A 26469-nucleotide genomic window follows, 5' to 3' on the forward strand; every position below is an offset into this window, starting at 1 on the left:
TTAGCTGCCTGTGTGTGCCATACACAGGCAGGCATAGGTCAGGCAGTACATACAGTGACACAATGCTGGCACTGCTGAGGTGTGAAGATCTGAACAATGTGGGTGATTACAGTCTGAGCCTGAGCCTGAGGTGTGAACAATGCAGTGGGTGAACAAAGCAGTGATTAAAGGGTGTGAACAGTACAGGGGATTACATATTTAAACAATACAGGGGAATTACAGCCTGAATCTGAGATGTGAACCATGCAGGGGGCCAGTTAATCTCAGTACTGATACCATTTAAAGCTTACACAAAGGTAAGCCATCAAAGCAGCCAGACAGGTGGGGGGCCACACAGAGGGGGGTTGCGAGTCGCCAGTTGGACAGCACTGATCTATATAAATGTGTACAGATACAAATATCAAGTGCTAAAATGAAAACAGATTTAACTTCTGCACTGTAACACACATTCACGGTTCTACACACACAAAAGTATAACCAAACAAACCAAACCAATGTTATGCATTGCTATTGAACAATTCAGCTAAATGAATGTATCAAAAGATTGAAGTAAAACACAAAAACAAGATTTGCTTTACAAATTTAAAGGGTCAGTGTTCGATCATAATAATTTTTGAAAAAAAACTTGTTTTTTTGTTTTGTTTTTTAACTTTGGCTCCAATTGTAGCCAATTATATAATGGGATAGACATTTCACTGGGGTGCATTATTGCAGATACCATTTTGTCTGCAGTTCCTGCAGTCATTGTTCAACAGCATTCCCCACTCGTGCATACTTATAATTTTGATTAGAATCCTGCGGTAGATCTCCCATCACCTCATGACATAAATATCTCTGAAGAACCCCAAAACTAGCCAGATCAAGACATTTGATGATGTGTACACTTTTGACAGCTGACTGTATGGAGCTTAATGGTCATTCTCATCAGCCTTCACCTGATATGCATGGACACGTTCCTATCAACTTAATCTTATGGCCAAACTGACCACAATCCAGTCAAGGAGTCATGCTTAACTTACACACCTTCACTTCAAGTCTAAGCAGCAGAAGTGCAAAACAAATATTCTTAACTACACTAATTTATACAACACAGTGTTTCTTGCAGAAATTGCAGTGGGCAAAATGCCTGGAATCTCTGTGCAACATTACCTTTAAAGGAACACAAACCAAACATTCCAAGTCTGACAGCTAGCTCAATAAAAATATATTGCTGGCAGGCGAAAATAAGAGGCTATTAGAATGACTGAAATATTATTTGTTCATAAGTTTATATTTTAATCCCAAAATGGCAGTTTTTGAATTCCAAAGAACATGACAGCTACAGTGTTGGGAAACCCACCCCCATGCAGTATTTATACTGCCTCTCCAATATTCCTAAGGGCTCATACACATAGGCGTTTCGCAACATGATGCCTTCTGCCAGTGTTCTGTAGTCAATGCCTGTGCCCGTACAACCCCTTAAGAAAGAATGCATTGTGTTTTGTCCTGCGCTCCCCTGCGTAGAACACAGGAGAACTCCACTGCGGGGGAAAGTGGGGCGAAACTCCTATGTGTATGAGTATTATTTACAGAAGCACTATGTATACTGCACCTATACAGACTTATAGTATAGTTCTGGCTTAGGCCATGGGCACATGGAGCTTTGGCTCTACTGCTCTCAGCCTGTGTTTTTGTTGCAGGCTCATAGAATTGGATCCGCTACCTTCTGCAGCTCCCTGAGAAGATATTGCCTGGGTGCAGGTAAACGGAGCAGAGGTCACCTGTAAAAAGACCCGCTTTTGCATTTTTCAGGCCAACCTACACTCCGCTCCGTGTACCTGTACTCAGGCAGAAGCTATACTTTCCAGTACAGATAAACAGAGCTAAGGCTAAGCAGAGCCAACACATCGTGTACCCCTAACAACCAATCATTTTTCTGCAGATCAGATAGAAAAATAAAAGCATATACTTGACTGGTTGCCAGTTGTTACTTATCAGTAAATAATCCAGTTAATAAATGGCTCACTGGTTGGCGAGATTTTGAAAGTGAAATTCGGGGAGAGGTACTGAGATGCTGCATGCAAAGTGTAAAATGTGACATTTTCTAAAACATTTTTCCATGTATACTTCCCTATAAAGCTGCAGTGTAATGCAATTTTATCCATATCTTCAAAAACAAAATAGTAACACAGACAGGGCTGGAACTAGGGTACAATGGTTGGTGGGTGCTGTGCTTCTGTCTTACCTCCAGCCCTGGGAGAAAGAAAAGCAAAGTCGGTCACTTGCTCTGCAGCACAGTTTTTAAACAATATGGTGATTAGCAGGGGAAGGGGCGGCCTTGTCACTCCCCCCATGGTGGGGGGGTAGAGTGATCCAGGAAGATTCTGCCTATGGTAGCCCACAAGATTGGCCCTCCACTGAATACATATATCTGGAATGCTTGCAACCTCACGTTTTAAGAATAGGGAAACCGTATTTTACGCCTGCTAAAATTTATTTAAACATGAGACAAATAAACAAACAAATAAATAAATAAATAGGATTGTTTTGCAACCAGTATGGATTCATACAGCTCAGTTAGAATCAAGTACAAGGGACTGTTTAATTATTACAGACAGGGCGTAACTACAGAGGAAGCAGACCCTGCGGTTTCAAGGGGGCCCAGTAAGACCCTAATTATAGAGCAATTTCAATATATCTTGTTAGAATATGTCAACTTTAGGGGCCTCAAACTGAATTTGCTTGGGGGCCAGTAACATCTATTTACACCACTGATATACAGAGTAAAATGATATCACTAATAAAAATTAGAATTATGATGGCCTTCTGAATAATGGGTTTCGAGATAAGGAATCCCATACCTGTACAAAAAAAGCAATATTTATTGATCCAATGTATATTCCATGGTGACAATGGCCCATGTTTACAAATCAAATATAAAGCAGTATAACTGCAGACCTAGCATAATAAAACCGCTGGCAACTTCTTGTTTAAAGGAGAAGAAAAGGCTAAGTCACTGGGTGGTACCAAAACCTTTCCTTTTCCTTTAATGCATCAAAACCTAATGTTAATGCCTCAGACCTAGCAGTATATATACAGCGCAAACCTCACATTTAGATCCCCCAGAACACATACGGTACAGACATCTTTTATGTTTAATGCAACAGAACACCTAAAACATGTCCATTTCCATCAGCACTTTCCCTAACTACTTTTTAAAATCAACAAAGACATCAGTCAAGAGTGTGCCGCCATATAACTCAGATAGGCTGCCCTAGAAGCATGCTTATATAAAAGCAGAAAGTTACAACTTAAAAGCCTTTTTTAGTAAATAAACATGCCTTAGATTTCCAATATGAATGGCAACTGTATTGTACTGTATATCTCCTGAAGATATACATAAACAATGAACAGCTGAGACTTTCATTTTACATACTATTACATGTAACACACACAACGCTTTCTGCCATCTTGGGTGAAATCAGTTGCTACACCCCATCAAACAAACCATTTGTGTGTCTTTATAAATGGGACTGATACATGAACTCAGTACTGTAATAAAAGGTGAAAAAATTACTACAAGTCTACTAACCCACATCAACCACATCAGCAAAAAGAATTTCCTTGTAAGCAATGATCTGACTGCTAGTTACAAGACCTTAGCAAATGTATACATTTTCTTACATGACCCCATTCTGAATTAACAAGTTGCTATCCACACATCAACTGGGCCAGAGGTGTTGCAGTGTGAGTACCAAAAAGCTGCTTAGAACTTCTATTAACTATTTAACAGAAGTAGGAATTTAAGTCAGGACAAAGGGACAATATCAAGCACAACAGAATTACAGCTGACTGCATACTTATGCCAGAGAGACTCAATTAACAAATCAAGTGGATGTGTCATAATTAACCTTTCATTTACTGACTGCCTGGATAAAACACCCAGTTAGTGGGAAACAATGCCTCTTTGAGAGGCCAAGGCGCTATCTTATGTTTATAAAACACACTGCAAGCCAATGCTAGTAATAATCTGACGTATATAGATTTGCACTATGAGCCACATACAATATGTCCAAATGGCAATACAAGACACTCCTACAATTATCACTTTTTTTTTTTTCAGAAAATAGTATAGTAAAAAGTATGCTTTTCAAAGGTCGTTGAAATCAATAATATTCAATAAATACAACCATGGCTGCTACTGTACTGCTGAGCTACTGTCTACATGCAGCTAGCATTTTCAGTCTTTGCCCTACTGAGGCACTTTAAAAACTATAGCTATAGGCTCTAGTGATGCTGGGCCAGTATTGAATCTCAACAACAGCTAGAAGGCTGAACAACCCTACTTTCTATTAGCACATTATATACAGATGAAAGTGCTCTTTATGTCACTCCATCTTAACCCTGTCCTCAGGGCCCCTCCTTACAGGCACACGTGTTTCAATTTATGATGGAGATATTCTGACAGACCCACCTGCCCAACTGACTGTTCCACCTAAACATTGCGAGGAAAGCCTAAAGTTGTACAGTTGAGGGCCTAAGGGATGGATTAGGATCCCTGGTTTGTGAGAAGCTCAGATTTCACAGTTAAAATGGCACTTCATTTACTGGTCTACCCTTGCTAATAATTCTAAATGCTCTAAATTGTGCTTATATGTATTTCATTAGATCGTTATCCCACTTCTAGTGTTACTATTAATATTCCTTATTTGTAGAATATTTTTAGTGCGGAATAGAGAAAAACAATATACAAACCTTATTTAGAAGAGTGCAACAAATGTGGTTTTGTCAGATTTATCCTTCCATAAGAGACATTCCATCCCCATGATCTTACCGACCGTTTCAAGTATTAAAAACAACAAGCGTAGTATTGCTATACATGTTCAGACTATGACAGGGTGATTTCTGACTATCAAAGACCAAAATAAAATGTATTATTGTCCATATCAACACTGTAGATTTTGGTATCACAATAGCCTTGTATATTATGCTTGTTCAAGAACTCATCCAAACTCCTCTTAAAGGCATTAACAGAATCTGCCATCACAACATCACTAGGAAGGGCATTCCACAACCTCGCTGGCCTTACTGTGAAAAACCACCTAGGCAGCTTCAACTGAAAGTTCTCTGGTGAGCTAATCGTTTTTAAGAGTAAAAAATAAGATTCCCCCCATCTGTCTATGATGCCCTCTAATGTATTTGTACAGAGTAATCACGTCCCCTTGCAAGCACCTTTTTTCTAGAGAGTACAGCCACAACCCCTTTATACTCTAACCCAGGGGTGGTCAAACTACGGCCCGCGGGCCAGGTTGGGCCACTTGGTCTGTTTAATCCGGCCCGCCGACTCTGCAAGTCTCATCACGTGAGACTTGGGTCTAGGGACTGACAAGCGGAAATGGCTTAACTCTGGCCCGGCCTGTCGGTAAGTCAATGAGGCCCCTGAGCCAAAAAATTTGCCCACCCCAGGTCTAACCTCATAGTTTAAATCTTCCATCCCCTTTACCAGTTTAGTTGCAAGTCTCTGCACTCTCTCCAGCTCATTAATATCCTTCTTAAAGGAGAAGGAAAGGCAAAGTCACTTGGGGGTGCCAAAATGTTAGGCACCCCCAAGTGACTAGAATCGCATACCTTTTCCCCCGGACTGGTGCCCCTGTTCAGAGAGAACAGCACCCGCCCGGGGTACCTGAAGCTCTTCCTCCTTCCTGTATCGTTCGCACGCGCATGCGCAGAGTGAGAGTGAGAAGCCGAACTTTAACAGAGAAGTCAGCTTTTCACTCTACTGTGCATGCGCCTATTGTGTAGTCGCAGCTAAACGAAGCTGGAAGGAGGAAGCGCATCGCTCCAGGTACCCCGGGCTGGTGCTGTTTTCTCCTAACAGGGGCACCAGCCCGGGGTACAAGGTAAGCGATTAAAGTCACTTGGGGGTGCCTAACATTTTAAGGTGTAGCCTAAAATGAGTGCATGGCTATTTTACCTGTTTTTTTTCAGTGTGCATTACAGAAATTCTTTGTTTACCAGAGAGGAACATTGGGAGGAACTCAGTGTACACTGCGCAGAATAAACCCCAATTATATTCATTAAGGGGTGGGCTAACATATTGACCTCCCCCCTCCTGATAATTTACCTTGCATTTTTCTTTAAGAGTAAGAACAGTTATGAACAGTTATGAGGCATTTATCACTGACATTAACTGCATGCAACCCTGAAAAATGTATTTTTCTTTGCATCCTACATTTTCTTGCATATGCACATACACACACACACACACACACACACAATTATTTAGAGGACAGAACAATCCTATTATCCAGTCTATCCATAAAAATGTGTTGTTGCATTTGCTATACAGCAAGATATTTATCTAGTTCTACATATTTAAGCAGAGGTACATTATACCAACCCCATTTGCTGCAGCCATTTGCACTATAATTTCTATTGCAGATTTATTAAAATATCTACCATCGCCTCCAACCACCATGGTAGATCCTTGCCGATCTCTCAGGTCTATGGAGAATAAAATACTTTGGATGAAATTCTGTAAATAATTTGCCTTGGTCTCAAAACAACAAGTCTTCTTTCTTAGTCCACTGGTTCCTGGTTTCTGATCATAGTAAGGTGCTGTTTGCAATGTCAGCAGAGGCAGGGGACTGTCATCCATTTCTTTAATTCATAGAAGCCAAAAGCAGAAAAAAATATATAAAATAATGCTAGTAAAAAATGGAAGAAATCAATTTGAGGAGCAGCGATGTCAAATCCACCGGTAAGACATTCAGTGAGGCAGAAGACAGACCAAAATAGCTCCTTGAATCTTGAGTCTAATGTGGTTTCTGTAACTGAAGAAGTTTTCTTGCACTTGTCCTAAGCGATCACTGTCACAGAAGGGAATATTTAAACATATATATATTTCACTTTACAACACCTTGGCAAAATAAAGGAAAAAGCTTTGAGACATAATCTAAAAAAGGTATTTACTTAATGGTAGCAGTGTGGAGGAATGACTAGGGCACACCCCTGTGTATTTTACCAGGAAATGGGGAGTAGATGAAAAGCATGATTATGTTGCCAGGATTTACACAGTAGCACTTACGGCTTGCCAGATTCTTCAAGGCTGACATAGTACATTTTCCACCTAATCTTAGAGATGCAGGAATGGTGGTCCTAGAAATGTCAACTTGTTAATAGATAGTATTAATGCCTTGTTAATAGATATTAGAATAGAATATTTTTAAAAAACGTGCTATTGTCTTGCTCAAATTTGTACTTTTAACTTGGTGGGGTTTCCACTGGAAACATTTTGTTTACCCAGGAAAATAAATTATATATTTTATATATTTTTTTAATACAGTATATACATATATTTTTACATATATATAGGGGTTTTTTTTTCTCTTAAATACGAATTCTGATGGATTAAAAATGCATAAATATGTCTTTCATCTTCAAACCATCCAAGTGCTAATTTTTTAAAAAAATATGAAAATATGAAACTTTCAACTCAAAATGTGAATTTTGCCATAGGCTTGCCCATATGTACTTGGAAACAATGAAATATATGCTATAAATATAAAATGACAGGTGTTTTCTAAACTGTTTCATGTTAAATTGTGCAAATGCACACTGCCTACATTCTGTGTATCATAACAGCTGACCTTGGAAAACCATTTTTGTAATTATGCAGTATTATTGCATATGAATATTCATGTTTGATATTTCAACTCATGCAAAAATATACTGTAAATATAAGATGAATCAAAAAAAGTAATGTATGCACATACTACACTTTCTGAAGAGTTCAAAATTAGTAGCTCAGTCTTTCAATTCAAAACTACCTAAATGCAAAGGTTTGTTAAACATAACATTTCTGAAATTCTACCCAAAGCTTGCACTTAACAGTATAAAGTCCAAGCTCTAAGTGGAATTTCAGAAACACTATGAAAACCTACATGTTCTTTGAGTGCAAGTGCACCAAAGGCTGTTACACCCCCTGCTTGCTGCACCGAGCACTTGATAAAAAAAAAATCTGGTGCTCACAGACAAGCTTAGTGTCAAGTGTCAGGACACACAACTAGCCCTGTCTGCCTTAGGGCAGGTGGTAAAGACAGGGCCCCAATGTGGGTTGTGTGTTCTGACCTTGTGCCTCAAAATTACTCGAAAGGGCTAGGGGTGGGTAGGGTGCATATGCACCTTCCTCCGCCCATCCCCTTTTGAAATGAGCACAGCCTAACACAGGCTGCACTTAATTCAAAGTGCAATTGGCAGGTATTTGCACACCAATGGTGGTTTTTTTGGTTTTTTTTTTAAATTGCACACTGCATGGAGCATTGTAAATGAGCCCTAAAGACAAAAGATCATTAATATAGATCGTCTAAATAGCCTGATACCCAACATGCACATGTTTACCTCAAAGTATGTAGTATGAGGAGGCCAAAAAAATATGAGGTGCCTTTCTACTCCAAAGCACCTAACTGCAATTCTACACCAAATTTCTGAAACTCGCCTTAAAGGTTTTAAACTTTACAGCATCCCCCAAATGTACTTAGGTAAACAGATAAAAAAAATCATAAATACTCAAAACAGTGGCATGTATTGAACCCACATATGCATAGGATTACCTAACTGTGGAATATATTCTCAAATATCCCAAATATAAGCAACTGAAATCATCGCTTTGACTTGGCCCTGGCAAACAAAGCTATTTTGAGCTTGTTGTATGCATCCTAATAAACCCTTACAGTAAAATAACCCACAGATATCACATTTTGTAAAGTATATATCCTGGATAATTCAAACTTTAGAAAATACGGTACTAATGAAAAGTAATATTTGGCACAATCAACCTATTTTAAAGCTTTACACTCATCACTTTTTTGCCATATACACAATACACCCTAATATACCTAACTACAGTTAGCTAAAAGACATATATAAGTTTTCCTATAAGTGCAGTAAAATATTTGGGGGGATGCAGGGAACAATAATTATGTCTCAGATGCAGAGTGACAATCCCCTGTCTTTATTCCCTAGGGGATTGTCAAGCATTTCAAGACTGATAGCATACAGAATACAGAAAAGTGCATGGCAGGCAAAGGGTTACAGAAGCTATAACAGGTTATATTTCTGACATAATTGCAAATGAAGTTTCATGTATTAACACATGGAGGAAAGTCGTAAAAATTTTCTTTAAATATGTTGTGTGCCAACTTATTCATAGATCAATTTTCCACTTTAGGGTGATGCAAAACTTGCCTTAAAGGGATTCTGTCATGAATCAGGCCCAGGTCCCCTTTAACTGTCCCTTATCTAAATGTATCTATTTATATTCTCTCTCTTTGTTCAATCAGCCATATGAATCTTTAAGACGCAGTTTAGTAAATGTCTAATAACATGTAATTAATCATGTAGCTGTATTATGACAATTCTGATCCTCAAATTATATCTGGAATTCAAGCTATAAAAGACTTTTGATTTACATGAGGAAGAAAATAGAATTGCAACATTTCCAAGAAATGGATAAATGCCTTGATTCTAACTTGTGTGTGTTGGACTGGGATGCTATGCCCACTCTCCAAACTGTTTCTCTTCCTCCCCAATCTCAATCTATTTTGGAAGGCTCACTGACACCTGGGAGTTTTCCTGGTCTCCCCGCAAGCCAGTGTGAACTTGCTGTATTGATATCAGTAATAATGTTTTTGAAATGCATCTTTTCACTAAACGGAATTTGTAAAATGAGAAAACTATTTTGCCATAGGAAAATGAAATAGTTTCTGACCAACTGACCAGTTTAAAAGCAATACCTCTAAAGTTTCCACTATAGCTCCCCATCGGCATTTATTTTGAAGCTCGAATTTTCCACAACATTTTTTTATATATTTGTGGGAATCTGCAAATACCCCCCAGTAATAGTTTCTTTAACCTTTTTTTCCATTGCAGATGATTAAGGGCTCTGGCACACGGGGAGATTAGTCGCCCGCGACAAAACTCCCTGTTGCTTTGCGAGGCTTTTTCAGCAATTTGCCGAAATTGCGCCGCCGCGTGTGCCATCCCACCGGCGACTTACATTTTCGCTGGTGGGATGGCAGGTGATGGCAACTCGGGGAGATTAGTTGCCCGCGAACAGGGAGATTTGTCGCGGGCGACTAATATCCCCGTGTGCCAGAGCCCTAAAACCTGTGAATCTGAGCCATGTCCAAGATCAAAGGAGTCATTACAGGTACTTAAAACAATGCTCCTAATTAATTACCAGTGCCAGTGAAGCTTTAGGCCTGTGGCCTCATGCCATTATAGCCAATAAGCTTACACTTCAAAATGATGAACCCAGTTTCAGCGTGAAGGCTTGCCTCTGACAGAAAGCAAAGTGCTTCATTGTCCAAGTGAGACAAGATGAGGCAAGTGGTTAAGTAGCCATGAATGTCTGATTCTGCCCTCCACTGGAAGCCTGATCAAGATAAGAAGAAGAGATCTAAAAACCAATGTAATAAAGCATGAGGCTAGCAGCACGGATGATTTGTTTGTCTCTGCTTGCGTTTTGAATGCATACATATAAAAGTGGATTGGCTCCCATCTGCTCTTTCATGTAGCCCCACTGACGGACACAGTGAATCCTGTGTGCAGCTACAGTGAGTGATTAAACACAAAATTATGCATTTATTCTTAAAAAACTTCTCGCTATAGCTGCACACAGGCAAACACCATACTTGTCAGTGGAGCTACATGAAAGAACAGATGGGTGAAGATGCATTTTTCTCCAGCCACATACAAAATATAGGCAGAAAAATGTAGATCATCTTCTTTGTGTGCCCCTAGCCTAAAGGGCCACAATACCTTCAAATGTTCCCAGTGTTATTTTGTACAGTAGAATTCCGGTACAGATTTATGGTATCTCTCTGTACAGGTCATGTAATCAGTTGTCGATACTAATGTGAGAGCTATTTAAGACCCACTGGCCTTACCATTGCATCTGGCTTGTCTGAGTATCAACCTCTACCCATTTACTGGCTGAAAGGAGCACCCATTTAATACAATTTGTTTGGGGCACTAAAAAGAGGTGGAAAAGCCCCCAGCTGATTGTAGCATCTGCTTCAAACTAATGAGATGGTATTATTCTTTTTTGGCAACCGATACCATAGCATCCCTTGGTATAGTATCAACGAATTAATGAAAAACACTAGCAGGCTATTAATAAACTCAAAAAGATTAAAAAGTGCTTTTGTTATTCTGAATTACTGCTCATAACATAACATGCCCATATGGCTTTATTATAAAACACTACTAAACATAACAGTGAGACTACCTTTGAAATCCAACCCTCCACCAAAAATGGAGAAAGTGGAAGATGGGAAATTCAATTTTGCACACGTTTTATAGAGATGAAAAGATGTGTTGCCGCTGACCTCAATACTGAATGGTTAGAAACACTGCCACTGGGTGCTGCCATGTGAAGCATGTCCTACTGTACAAGTGAAAATGTGCCACACAAGTCAGATATATTGCTTAGGGTATTTTCTTTTTATAGAACCCAACTATGACCTAAAAACACCTGTTTCCCTTCACACTTTACTGACCTTTGCTTAAGGATAGGATAGGTGGAGGCTTTGGTATTTTGCTCCCATGCCCAGTAACATTATCGGTTCTAATTTGATTAAGGTTACAGGGTCACATACCCAAAAGGTCATTTATTGCTTAGATGGAGAGGACACGTTCCCTGTAATATCTAGCTGACTATCAGGTATTGGTTTCAACATAAGGCTGGAAGTCTGATGCACAGGTATTTTTGCCAGCAGAAAATCAAATCTCAAGCAACTAGGAAAGAATATATTAAAGCACGGGGGGACACCATGCAAACATATAAAACATCATTGGGCCAGTGTTGTTATTGGAGTACTGCAGGGGTCAGTCCTTGGTCCTTTGCATTTTCACTTGTTTATTAATGACCTGGAGGTGGGCATACAAAGTACTGTTTCTATTATTGCTGATGATGCTAAGTTATGCAAAACTTTAAGTTCCATGCAGGATACTGCCACTTTGCAGAGCCATTGGACAAAATTGAAAAACTGTGCAGCAAAATGGAAAATGGGGTTTAATGTTAAAATGTACAAGGTTAAGTACTTTGGTAGAAATAATTCAATTGCGAGTTATACACTTAATGATAGTATATTTGGGAGGGGGGTCTTAAATTGATAAGGATCTGGGGATTTTTGTAGATAACAAGTTGTCTAATTCCAGGCAATGTCATTCAGAGGCTACTAAAGCAAATAAAGTGCTGTCTTGTATAAAAAATGGCAATAACTCAAGGGATGAAAACATAATTTTGCTTCTTTAAAGGTCTCTGGTAAGGCCGCACCTTTAATATGCAGTGCAGTTTTGGGCTCCAGTCCTTAAGAAGGATATTAATGAGCTGGAGAGAGTGCAGATACATTCAACTAAACTGGTAAAGGGGATGGAAGATTTAAATTATGAGGTTAGACTGTCAAGGTTGGGGTTGTTTTCTGAAAAAAAGGTGCTTCTGAGGGAACATTATTACTCTGTACTAGTACACTTGATGTTCTTTTTTCCCCATAAAAACATTCAGCGCATCAGAGGTCACCCCATTAGATTAGAGTTATAATCTTAAAAAACAGGGAAAGCTTCTAGGGTCCTTTACTCAGGTATGGTAATGCTTTCTGCAGAATAAATATAGTTTTCTATGTGGCACTAATATAGCAAATCTACTGGCAGTAAAATGCCAAAATGACTTTCCTTCTCCCTCTACATTATTCATATCAGTATCTGCTCCAGTGAAGGGATGATCAAAGGTCCCTATCACATTTAAACACATTATGGCCAATTAACCTGCCTAAATGTTAACAGAGTTAGGGAAGAAGTGCTGCACATAAACAGGATATAAATAAATAGCATGTCAGATATCATGTTACATTATTAACTTTAATTTTTGATGTTACTGGTCATGTAGGGAAGAGGCCCACAAGGAGATTTGTTGCCTGTGGGAAATCTGCGCTACATGTCGATAGCCACATGTAAAACATTTTACACATGGTAATCTGGCGTTGTCACAGGAAAATGCCTACTTAAGCATTTTTCAGAGATTATATCACATCGCACATGCAAAGTGTTTTAAATGTGCCGATCCACTTGTTAGTAAAGGGAATGACATTTCCTGGAGGTTTGTCACAATGTGGGTAGTACAGGTTTCCCGGGGCAAAAATTTCCCTGTGTGCCATAACCCTTAAGAGAATATACAATTGTTCAGCTGTCATTTATTTTAAATTGCCAAAGACAAAAGTGAGTTACATTGGAGGTAAATGTAAATAATTGTATTGACCACAGTGATTTCTCATTTTTACTTACATATTTGCCATATTGTTCTTAGTACACATAAACATAAAAATCTTATTAGTACCCAATATTTATCCCAGTTAAATTCCAAGACAATGTTTAAGAAAAGGCTACCCTCTTGTGGGAAAAAAGTAAAACTGCAATTAGAATAAAAGCTACTGGATAATGTCATCATATTAGCATTTGCTTAAAACTCCTAGTTATGATTGTTTTTCAACAATGTTGCAAAGGTCAACCTCCTCCAGCAAAGACAGGTCTTTTAGTCTGCTGGCTTGAGTTACATTGTTCAAAAAGCCAGAAAAAAAGGACAGGCAAACATTGCTTTTAACCCTTTAACTGGCAAAAACTTCCGCCGTATGTTCTTGGGCAGAAAGAGGTGTCACATGTCACCTCTGCAGAGAGTCAGGAACAATGACAGCCTGGGCGATGAGACAGGGGGGCTGTCATGTTGGTCCTCTGATGCTATCGTAGCAGGACCGACCTCAAATCGCACTGTGTCACTGCTTCTCCAGCTTCCTACTCAACCAGCGTCGCCCACTCACTTCCTCTGCAGGCACAGACCTTCCAGAACCGTCCCCCCCCAAGTGATCCCTGCATTAATCCTGCTCCAGAACAGGTAAGTGCCATTTATTTGCACAATTACATGGAGCACAGAATTTAGCACTGGTTGGTTTTTTTGCCATTTTCATTTTGCACACTTATAGACACTTACACACTATCACACAACTTTAAGATGTGTACAAATTTTTTTTTACATTTTCCCTTTTTGTTCCCCTAATATCAATTCATTTTGGCAGTGTCGCTATTTGATCAGGTATTTTGACCACTAATTACACTGTCATATGAATTATTTCACTGCTGTGGACAATTTTTGTGGTGCAATTTTAGCCTCGCATTATTGTTCTGGGGATTGATGTACAGTTATGGAGTTTTATTGCACAGGGGGCTCCATTTGCAAAAGCTGAGTTGGCAGGCAAGAAACTTCATATTCACTATTTTCATTTTAGGGCCCGTACATACCGCATACTTTAGTGTATCTTGGGCATCAAACTGTTCAGCAGACCTCTAGTATTCATATTTTCAAAATATAATAATAATATAATTTTTAGGCAAATTCCAGAAACACCATAAAAACCGCTAACTTTAGAAAAGCTTTGCAGATTGGTACTTTGGGAAAAGTCTTTATTTGTGTTAAAAAAATATATGGTTTTCAAGGGTCACACTACAATTTTGCAGCTTTTACCCCACATAAATCTGCCATGTGTTTATAAATTAGGTAAAAGTAAGAAATTACGGTAAATTAGTGTGCACAAGGTATATTTTGGGGTCTCTAAGTCCCATGTGCTTTGATAAACCTATGTACAGTGGGGGCATCAAACTTCAGCAGACCTGGGGTTCACATTTAGGGTGTTTTATATGGTTACCAAATGACCTGTAGAAAATAAGATGCTGCAAATTGGAAGATTTATGGTGATTTTTTTCAAAATCTACAAATATAGGAAAGCTTTGTAGCTTGTTACTTTGGAGTAAAAAAGACATGTATACCCATTTTGGATTTGGGGAACTGTGTACTTTTAAAAGTTATGGGTGAGCGTACCTTTTTGTAGGTTTACCCCACATAAAGTAATGTAAATGTGTTGATTTTGCAGGAGCTTAAATGACAGAAATGATTTATCATATGGGGTATATTCACCTTGGGGCTCCTTCATGTCACATACTAAACCTATACACATTGGAAATCAAACTGTCAGTGGACACGTGATCCATTTTAGATTTGGGGGATTGTGTACTTTCAGAAATATATGGTTTGTTGGGGTGAACTTACTTTTTTCTGGGGCTGCTACTGCCTCCCCCCCCCCCCACCCCTCACCTGCTCCGCGCTTAATTCTTCCACATCAGAGCAGGTCCTAGTGGGGGGGGGGCTTGCCTCTGCATTAGAATTCCAAAAAAATGGAAATTAACAGAGGCGGCTTTTTGCCTGGTAACTAACTACTCTCTGCTGCCTGAGTAAGGTTCTCACCATGCCTCATGGCAGGAGCGGCCCTGTTTACACCACATAAAATGTGTTGATTCTGCAGAATGACAGAAAATGAGAGATCATATGGGGGTATTTTCATTTTTGGGCCCCTACATTGTACATACTTAAGTAAACCTATGCATATAGGTTTTAACTGTTCAGTTGACCCTTAGCCTTGCATATTTAGGATGTTTTCTCTGGTTACCTTATGAAAGGGATCCCCAACCTTTTATACTTGTGAGCCACATTCAAATGGAAAAAGTGTTGGGGTGCTATAATTCACTGTTTTATAGCTCCTATGTGGACTGGTAGCCTATAGAAAGCTATTTGGCTTTACACTGGGTTTCATGCAATCAACACTTGCCTCCAACCAGAAATTCAAACCATTGGTTGGGGATCACTGCCTTATGACCTGTAGGGGATAAGATGCTATAGACTGGAAACCTTGAAACAATTTTTAAAAGTTAGTTTGTATTGGCAAGCACAGAACTAGGAAGTTAGCAACAACATTTCAGGAACTACAGGCTTGCCCAAGATTTGGTTAAAGGATGTTTATGATGAAATGATGAGATGTACAGCAGATATCTAAAGAAAACATATTTATTGCATCTAATACAGACAAAATTCTTGATCTGATGCCATAGGATTAACTGTTATCTGTTCAAACTGAGAGGACTGCCTAGTTAGTAGCCATATCTGTTGGATTTTAGTCTGTGATGTGACAATAGTTGAGGCATATCTCAGCACTAAAATCCAACAAATTCAAGCAGGATCACACAGGCAGAACTTCAATCTGACTGCAATATAAATCAATGGATGAGGTTACTCACTATGAAATCTTAGTGTGTTACAACTTCCTGTGCAAATCAATTAGGGCATACTTCTAAGGTGTTATGGTATTAAACACATGTATCATCTTCAGTAAGTAAATATAGAGAAAAAAAACCTGAATATGGGGGAAAACCAAGTGATGTCTGAAAATGAATTTCCTAGAAATGGCAGTGTTTAAGAGAGATACATTCTCTATACCAATCATTTTGTTCATAAAATGGTATCTGATTGGTTAGCCCTACTGCCTTGCAGCACTGGGGTACTGAGTTCAATTCTGACCTGAGCACTATCTGCTAGACATTTACGTTTCCCCCAAAATTCAAAATATACACATAGTTTAAACTGGCTCCTGGGGAAATTGTCAGCACTATATAAGAGGTATTTTGGAGAAGTGATTTTGTCCTATACATATTACTCCCACATGTTTTTCACTCAACATAGCATCACGAGAGTCTAAGAGGCTCATTTACGAATATTAACATTTTTTTTTTCACGAATCATGCTCTTTTCCCTAAAACTCCCTATTATTTTTGTAACAAAACACATTTATTTTTTTCCATTTATTATGTGTTAAAACCACAAAAGCCACTATTACCAAACATTGCCATCTAAAAGGTTTTCTTCGCGAAGGTCTTGAAGTTAAAAGCTGGCCATACACGCACTGATGATATTGTAGGAAACCTTGTTTCGTACAATATTTAGTGTGTGTATGGCGACTTGAAGAGGCGACCGATATCGCAAAAAACTGCGGATATCATTTGACTCATTGATCAACCAGGTTAAAAGATTTTTATGGGGCACCATTGAAGGCGCCCAAGCAAAATCTACGTTCAGGGCTGAATCGGCAGAAGGAGGTAGAATTTCTATTGTTTCTACCTCCATATCGGACAATTCAACCCTGAACGTCAGTGGAGGGAGGGAATGTTTTTCGTGTGACCAGTGGTTGCACAAAAGATCGAAAATTGCTACGTATATGGACACCTTTAATGGGAGTTTACCTTGGCAAATAGTACGAGTCTTTTAGAGGTATTTCAGATTTTTTTTTTTTTCATTTGTAAGTCCACAAAGATTTGTAGGAAGACGTAAAAACCACTAAAAATTTGAGGATTTCATGGTTTATTTTTTGTTTAAAAAAACCTCCAAAAGCACAAAAATCATAATATTTATATATCTGTCTCCACGTCTTTTAGGTCACCTGACTGCATACCCCTTACTAAGATTAATATGAATCCATTCTCAATGTGAGGGTAAGCTCTTTCAGTCCCATCAAGCTAGTTACTTGGCACTAACACTACGAGACCTAGTCAGTTGCCTGAGTCTTGAATTTCTTTTCCCATTTCAGCGTCACTAGCCTCTACAACAAAAAAACAGATTTATTTTCTATTTAGGCCCCCTTTCTATTCTCACCAAATAACATTCTAAGCACTTCCAGTATGCATGTATTACATTCTTTTTGGTGCTTTAAAGTTATTTTTAAAAATAATTTTAAATGTTAAATATAATTTAACTCCTGATTATGTCTTTTTAAACAATGTTGCAAAAGCCAGTCTCCCAAGCAAGACAGGTCTATTAATCTGCTGGTTTATGTTACATTGTTTCAAATCCAGAGCCACCAGGACAGAGAATAGAAAAGGACAAATAAACGCTGCTTTCAACAACAAACACACATACAAAACATATTCCACATAAAAACACCAGTCTTTAGTTACAAAATTACATTGGTTAGTTGGAAAAAAGGAAAAACGTAACCTTTGGTCAGCACAGCCTAGCAGTACACAGCATGTGATGTTTGTTTATTATGGTAGTTCAAGGACAAATTGCCCATCTAAAAATTGCATAGGATTTAATTTTGTATTGTCTTTTGCCCTATACCCTAATTTGTCATTCATTAAAGGGTGCAGTGTGCAATGCCACTATACAAATTGAGTCATACGGTTTACTATTGAATACTGTCCCAGGAAATCAATGGGGTAGTACCAGAGTATAGATTCAGAGGCAGATTTTGGTAGGTCCTTACTTGGGCACATGGGTAAAAGAGGGGTCCCAGCCCTGGCATGAGGGGGTGGTACTGAAGCCAGGGACAATTAGGGGCAAATTTTGTCTGGGGAGGGGCAGGGTACAGCCCAAGGCCCTGTGGACAGTTAATCTGCTTCTGGATGGATGATCATAGAACCGCCTGGTGCCACCCCAAAAGGTTTTGCACTCTCAAGTTGCTTGATGCAAAATTAAACACTACAGCTGGGGTAAATACACCAGTGCTATCTGGGCTTCCTAGAAAATCAGCATGTTTGAAAAATGGTATTCTCTGTAAAATCTACACTATGTTGTAGTGTTTTGCAGTACTGACAGATTTTGTTCCACTGAAGGAAAAGCTAGTTAAGACTAATAAAAGGCATTATGAATTCTGACTGACTACCCCTAACGTGCCAGGAATCAGACACATTAGGAATCTCGAGGCAACTTTGGCACATCGCTGTGCCGCGTATGCCATCCCACTGGCGATTTACATTTTAACCAGTGAGATGGCATTTAGGGAGATTAGTCACTCATGACAAGGGAGATTTGTCGTGCGGCGACTAATCTCCCCTGTGCCACAGCCCTTAGGGTATTAAAAGTCTTGCACCACAGCAGTCAGCAAACATCCCCATTGTGTATGCTAAATCAGTGTTTTTCAACCTTTTTTGGGCAAAGGCACACTTGTTTCATGAAAAAAATCACGAGGCACACCACCATTAGAAAATGTTAAAAAATTTAACTCTGTGCCCAGCAGCAGTGCCCCCCTAGTACATTGGTGCCCAGCAGCAGTGCCCCCTAGTACATTGGTGCCAAGAGCAGTGCCCCCCTAGTACATTGGTGCCCAGCAGCAGTGCCCCCCTAGTACATTGGTGCCAAGAGCAGTGCCCCCCTAGTACATTGGTGCCCTGCCTACGGCACACCAGGCAACATCTCGCGGCACACTAGTGTGCCGCGGAACAGTGGTTGAAAAACGCTGTGCTAAATGATAAAGTTGTAGGCATGCAAATTACAGCATCACAGCATTTGCACTCCAAGCACAATGGACTGGTACAGTGGTAAGTTTCATGTTATAGCTCCTATAATTCCAACTTCAGTCAAGTGATCCCAGTGGCATTCATTTATTTGGAAGTTTAACCATGAAAAGCAAGTTGCAAATAAAACCCATTTATGGACACTGGGCAAATAGAACAATGAATACAAAAATTTGATTTGTTGACATGGGTTATTGCCCATGGGCAAATTTGCTAACTGTTTATAAATAACCCCCAGTGAATCTTTTAATGAATCAGATTAAAGCGAAAGTAGAACTGGCCAGACCAGGGATGACGTTGATGTAGTTGGCCAGTTTGAATATATTGCAGTATGTGGACAAACCATTCCTGTTTTGTTTACAGGGGAGGACATTTTAGTACTTAATAAATTTTAGTACCTATTAACCTTACTAACTAAATGTTTTAATATCCTTACCATATTTATAATGTGTAAGTGAGGATTTTTTGTCTTTGTTGGTACAGGGATGGGACATTCGGAATGACATTCAGAAGTTTGTAGGATGAAGACTACACACACTATACTGTACACTAGCATGTTACAATTTTCACAAAATTGTTGAGTACCACATCTACAACAAGTACCAGGCTTTCAGTGAAAGCACTAAAAGCAGCCTGTTGAAAATGTAGCCTTAAAGGACAAGGAAACTCAAAAACTATTAGGCACACTATTAAATAGTACTACTATTGGTAAGTAAAAACGCTATATTTCTGGCTTGCCTAATGAAAGATTTACAGAGTCCATGGAAAGGGGAGTGCTTCTGCTTGTGCATGCTCACAGAGGATGTAGATGCGCATGCAATGCCTAAAGAGCCGGTCTTAGTCTCAGTGTAGGAGCGATCCATTATGGGAACTTTCTTTACACAGCTCAGAGTTTTTTTCTTCCTGTTTGGCTTCTGATCATCTGAACGGTTGAAATATGGGGAGACTTAAGGCCACTATTGAGAGAACTGAAGGTATGCCTGCAGCTTGAGATTAACTCTTTATTAGCCTTTCCTTGTCCTTTAAATAAAAATTGACCTGAAAAGGGCCTAGTTTTTTTTTATTTTAGCAAACTAAATAAGCAAATGTTAGACAAATATGATGCCTAGGCCCACTGGCCTTTCAACTACACAGAAGCCCAATCAGCCCCCACCAGCCCAATAAATAGTGACTCTCTATGGCATCTAGCAGCAGGTTCTCTGGCATTTGCCAGGATCCAAACATTGCCAGTCTAAGTTTGTTGATGCTTCTTAAATTAACGGGATAAGGGGAAGTAACTGACAAAAAGCTTGTGTGTTTTACCATCATGTGAAGCAGTCTTATGTGAGTGTGGCTACACATTAAAAGCCTCCATTTTATCAGACTGGGTCACAGGCTGACCAGAAATTGTTGGACTTAAGGCCAAAATGTATCACTGCATTTAGTGAAGTGCATCTGAGAGAAATGGAGGACGAGTTGGGGCCACAGTCTTTGCATTTACCAATGCCTTGGGACAGTTAAAAATTTCAACATACTGACCATAAATTGGTCAAACTGTCACACCAAACCTAAGTATATATGACACCTTGAGAGAAACTAGGTGTTCATCGCTTTCAACCTTTTGCTAAAACTCCTTGAATAAATGACATATTCCTAATGTGGAGTTGCACATATTTTTAGCACAAGTACAAACACTGCATTTTTTAAAGTGTAAGTAATAAGAGCACTTAGTTGGCAACTCTTCCCCTGCAAGATCACTATAGGGAGGCAGTCACTCCTTTGCAGGGCACTCACAAAGTAAAGCAGTAGATGAGAGGTGGGCTTTATTTAACGGTCTTAGAGCTGCTGCAGCTGTGCCCTTGAAAAACTGTCCTGCATCAATATACATCATCTTGACAATAGCTTTAGTTGTCCTTTAAATGACCTTAAATTGCTGCACATAGAATAGAGCCCAACATTTTATATAAAAAGCAAGAACCCTCGATTTCAGATAATAAGGAGAGGGGAACAGAAGCATCAGGGTAAATGAAATATCAGATATAAAACCCTATGAATGTCAAATGCTCACTAAAATATATATTGATTGAGGATGTGTTCATTCCTGAGCTTAATGTGTAGCAGCTAAAAATACTGCTCAATGGGCATACACTCACTGTGAGGCTGAAATGGAAACTGAACTCTTAAATTCTTGCAAGGTCAGTTGAAATGTCAAAGGGCAAACAAAGGCTCAGCCACAAGGTTATTACAAGATCACTTGAAATGTCAAACTTCATAAAATGGGCTGCGTTCTATAACATGTCAGCATTATTCTTACATATATCCTATCATTTAGGTTTGTATAATTGAAGATTAGAGTATTGAAATTGTTCAGAAATAAAACTCTAAATTGCATTTCTAAGAGAACCTTACTGCGTGTATCTTGGCTAGCAAATCATACCTGATGGCAGGCAACGTAAGCCCAAGAGTAACAATGAGATCTTTCATTAAGCAAAACGAGGGAGGGTGGTATTGGTAGGATCAGCTCATCACTAAGGTGTGCTTTACAAGCTCCCAAATAACTTTTACAGCAGGAGCGTGAGGAAGGAAGAGAACACTTCAACCAGTCTGCTAATTGACGATTATATTGGCAGAACTGGGGTGTGTGTGGGGGGCCTTACACAAATGTTTGCAATGATCAAACTCTAAAATAACTAACAGATCTGAGAGTCATCTCAAGCAATCTCTCCCCCCACAAGTTGGATAACTTGCACTCGGCCCTTGAGCTTTACAATGGATTATGACCCATATTGTGCCAGTCTGCCAGATTAACCTGGGTAAGATAGAACCCTGTAATTAACAAGCCACTTCCAATGGATAATATGGTAAAACTGGATATAGAGAAACACAAAATAACATTTTTTTCTGCACCATATTCCTGGGAAATTGACAGACCTGGTACCTTAATAAATATACAGAGCACAAGAGGTTAAGGCAGCCCTGCCCAATAGCAACCAAGCAAATTACCTATATTAATATGGGAAAAGAGATTCATATGCATTATGTTATTCAATAATATAATGAATATGACACTAGAGAAAAAGCTAAAATATACATGTACACAGTAATGCACAGGGGCCTGCTAAACATGCTGTATATAAACTAGACATCTAAATTACAGCTGCTGTTGAACTACAGCTCCCAAAATCGCCAGGCAACCAAGGGTTTCAGCCTGGCTACCCTGTTAAAATGAAATATGTATAATATATAAATGCACCTATGTAATTGAGAGCTGGCTGTAAGTTGTAGACAGGCCAAATGGCTCTGCTAAAAGTTCCTAGAAGCAGCACGCACACACAGGTCGCAGGAGCCCAGGTGTAGCTTACCCCGTTAGCAGCAGCGATCTGGATAATGAGTTGTATCGCTTCCTTCATGTAAAACCTGCCATCTCCTCCCACCACCAGGACCCCATCCTGCCTCTCTGCAGGGTCCGTGCAGGAGATGATACTTTGAATGAAATTCTCAGCATAGTTAGCGTTGGTCTGAAACACAGTGACCCGCTTCCTGAGGCCGCTGGTACCCGGCTTCTGGTCGGTATAAGGTTTGGTTTTGACTGTTTGGATTTTGACCATTGTGCAGGCTGAGTTCGAGCAGCACCCGGAGCTGAATGTCACAAACTGCCTGGTTCTGTACTATTCCTGCTACACCAATACAGGCCTCTGATTGGATTGGGTCGTAATAGAAGGCTCCGCCTACGCCAGCTTGTCACGTACAGCCCCTCTGCCAATACCAAGAGCCGGGCCCGGGGGTGGAAATTCTCGTTCGCCCCGCGTTACATATTAATATAAAATGTCTCCTGCCTGTGTATGACCAAAGTGATATTCTCTCACGTACGCACATTTATACATCATTCGCATAATATTCTTCTCATAGTTGCACGTTAACAACTTGTGGGCGGAAGAGAGGCAAGTAAGCAGTTGAGTGTGAGGGTAATAAGTGGGCAATGTCCAGTTTGTTATAGCAGCCCTAGATGTTTCTGAAAGACCCACTTTCTAAAGAATGATTTTGGAAGCATTTTCTTGTTTTCTAAGTACTGCTTAAAGGTAAAATTCATACATATGTGATTTTATATTTACATGGACATACCTGATTCAAAGGAAACCATGATAAGCGGTCTATATACTAGCTGCAGTGTCAGACTGGCCCACAGGGATACCAGGAAAATTTCTAGTTAACCCAGGTGTCCTGCTTCTAGCCATTTGGCTTAATTCATTACTTATTTTTCTATGGGAACAAAGCAACTAAATATATAGAAAAATAGATTACAGTATGTACAGATAAAAAACTAGGAAAATCTAGAGACTAAGTAAGAAGTGGATGAAAAATAGTTTGGAAAGTGGGCCCATAGTCGAAAGGTTTTCTGGTGGACCCCTGGCATTGCAGTCCAACACTGACTAACTGGGACCGATTCCCCAACCACTTAAGGTCCCCATACACGGGCCGATTGTAGCAACTGATATCTGCCCCTTAGACCGATTCGGCAGCTTATCAGCCCGTGTAGGGGCAGGAACGACGGGCCTGCGTGACCGACATCGGGCATATATCGATCAGACAGGTTAAAAAATTTAGTCGGATCAGGGACCGCTTGTTGATGCAGTCCCCGAACCGACTGCGCCCATTACCTTCGTTACAATTCAATTGTTTGGCCCCAGGGCCAAATGACCAAATTAGCCTAAATTCGCCCGATATTGCCCACCCATTTGTGGGGATATCAGGAGAATATCCGCTCGCTTGGCCACCTTTAGACTCACAGTGTGATGTAACCCCTCCCTAACCTTGTTCCTAGTCCCTCTGCTTTTCATAGTGGGTGGTACACAGAAATAAGAAATTTTTCACCTGCACACCCATGCCTCTCCTATTTCCGCCCGGTGCTCAGTGATTATGGACGGCACCCCCTTACCAATATGGATTTTTGTCAAAATTACCAGCACAACGTGGCAATTCTGTGCAGGGTATTCAGCCTTGAAGCTTTATTGCAGAAAAAAAAATATCGTTTTGGGGGTTATCCCCTTCGTCAGACATAACCATTCAGTGAATCAGTAAATTAATTTATAACTCACAGGTAGTGACACCATTCAATCCATTAGCATAAACTCGTTGGACTTTTTGGGTGTATATCCTGTTGAACTATGCTCATGGCTTGAGCGATGTCGCTTACCTGTGTGTTATGAAATAATTTACTGCTTCACTGAATGGTTATGTCTGACGAAAGGGACAACCCCCGAAATGTTACATTTTTCTGCAATAAAGTTGCAAGGGTGGGTACCCTGCACAGAATCGCCACGTTGTGCTGGTAATTTTGTCGATTTATGGATATATTGGTACACATAAATCAGGTGAGGGAGAGATTGGATTACCCTGTGAACCTAATTGAGATTATCTGCAGCGCTGATAAAGCGCAGTTCATTCTTTCTTACCGGCCTGTACTAACACAGGCGCATTCAAGCAGCCAACGCTGGTGGAACATGACATGGTGCATTCCACTTGTGTTCGGTGCTTGAATGCTCTTTTCTCAGTACAGGCAAATAAGAAAGAATGAATTGCATTTTGTCCTGTGCTCCCCTGCAGTGGAATCAGGAGATATCCACCAAAGGAGAAAGCAGGGTGTTATGTTATGTGTACAAGCCCTAAACATGCCTTGAAGTTCAGTGGCTGTATCTTTGGAGTTATCTTCACTCTTGCACTTCTCTCATCCTGTGACACAGCTGGGTGATTTACTTTGTCAGTTAACTAGCTGCAGTGTGTGTAGGAGTGGCCCAGTTGCCCTTCTTATATCTTAAAACTAGTGATGAGTGAATCTGTCCTGTTTGAAAAATTTGCAAAATGCTTTGAAGTCAATAGGTGTTTTTTGAGCAACTTTTTTCCTCATTCCAAATATGGACATATATCATTTCAAATTAATTAAAGTCAGTGGGCATTTTTTCTCACTCCTACCACACATCTTTTTTTTTACATGCATGACTTTTTCAGCTAATTTTTTCCCCCTGTGAATTTTTCCCACAGTTAAAGGACAATGAAAGGTTAATGTAACTTAAAAGTAAGTCTAAAATCATTATTTTTAAGTACTTACTGCATATCTAAATTCCCAGATCCCTGCTTGCTTCTCTGAGATATGGTGCTGGCAGCCTACAGCAGTGTGAAGACTACAGTGACATCACTGAAATCTCTCTCCCCTTCCTGTAGGTGCCAGCGGCAGCCTTCCTATTCTCTGAGCGTGTGTGTAACTTGATCCTGTCTGCTGTTCTGAGCTACACATGCCCACCAGCCAATTTAGAAGCGGATCTGGCAGAGGGGAGGGAATGAAACACATGTGCAGTATGAAGCAAGGAAGGAAAGGAAGAGAGAATACCTTTTTAGAGATGGCTGCCTGTTGTAGAAAATGTGAAGTAAGTGTGACTGAGTAAATATTTGATTAGGTGAGCTAAAAGTGTGGCGTTTTTACTAAACAATAGGAGGACTATTGGGCAGTATGCTTTTTAAATTTTGACTTGCATTCTCCTTTAAACAAAAAAAATGGATGGAGAAATGCAGAATTTCGTTGCAAAGCGAATTTAGGGATTTCAGCAAATCGCCGGCACCGCGTATGCCTTCCTACCGGCAATTTACATTCTCGCTGGTGGGATGTCATATCAGGGAGATTAGTCGCCTGCAACAAGGGAGATCTCCCCCTGTGCCACAGCCCTAAGAAAGATTTGAGCTTTTAATCAGAATAAAAGTGGCCATTAAATACACAAGGCTGCATTCTGTGTTGTGTCTTCCCCTTCCCTTATTACTGTCAGAATCAGAATTTTCTTTATTTTAGCAATTATTAACAATGAGCACAGTACTTTTGCTTTGGAAGCCTATTTGCAGAAATCTTTATCAATAGAGGGAACTACATCATAAATGCAGCCATCTCTTGGTATTACAGTCTTGGCACTGCAAGGTTGACATTTACAGTTTGGTATAGGATTACAATTGGATAAAGCAGACAGTGTAGAGGTTATATCATGACAAAAATAGCATCTGGGTCACTAGACACACTGCTTGAGAAGGTTAAGTTAATCATTCACCATTAACCTATTGAATGCTGAAGGACCAACTCTTCCACCACTACCATCTAAGATGTTAGGTAATATTAAAGTGTACTGTAGTTTCTGAGGAAGATCATGTACTGCTGTTTTCTTACACACACCTAAAACTTCTTGGACTTCATTTTCTTTTTAATTCTACAAATGCTGCTTCTTTCCAGAATGCAATTTAAAATGT

The 26469-nt window shown here is 39.7% G+C and overlaps 1 protein-coding gene across 2 annotated transcripts in view; it reads right to left on the reverse strand.

The window, feature by feature from the left end:
- Window positions 1–22812, reverse strand: part of pgm1 (phosphoglucomutase 1) — a 38634-nt gene extending 15822 nt beyond the window's left edge. The window contains exon 1 of one of the 2 annotated variants that reach the window (XM_012960796.3): window positions 6380–6765. In XM_012960796.3, the coding sequence (XP_012816250.1) occupies window positions 6380–6637 (258 nt within the window). In that variant the 5' untranslated portion in view covers window positions 6638–6765. 2 annotated transcript variants of the gene reach the window in all.
- Window positions 22813–26469: the final 3657 nt, after the last annotated feature.

Source organism: Xenopus tropicalis, chromosome 4, assembly GCF_000004195.4.
Source record: "Xenopus tropicalis strain Nigerian chromosome 4, UCB_Xtro_10.0, whole genome shotgun sequence".
Taxonomy (NCBI): domain Eukaryota; kingdom Metazoa; phylum Chordata; class Amphibia; order Anura; family Pipidae; genus Xenopus; species Xenopus tropicalis.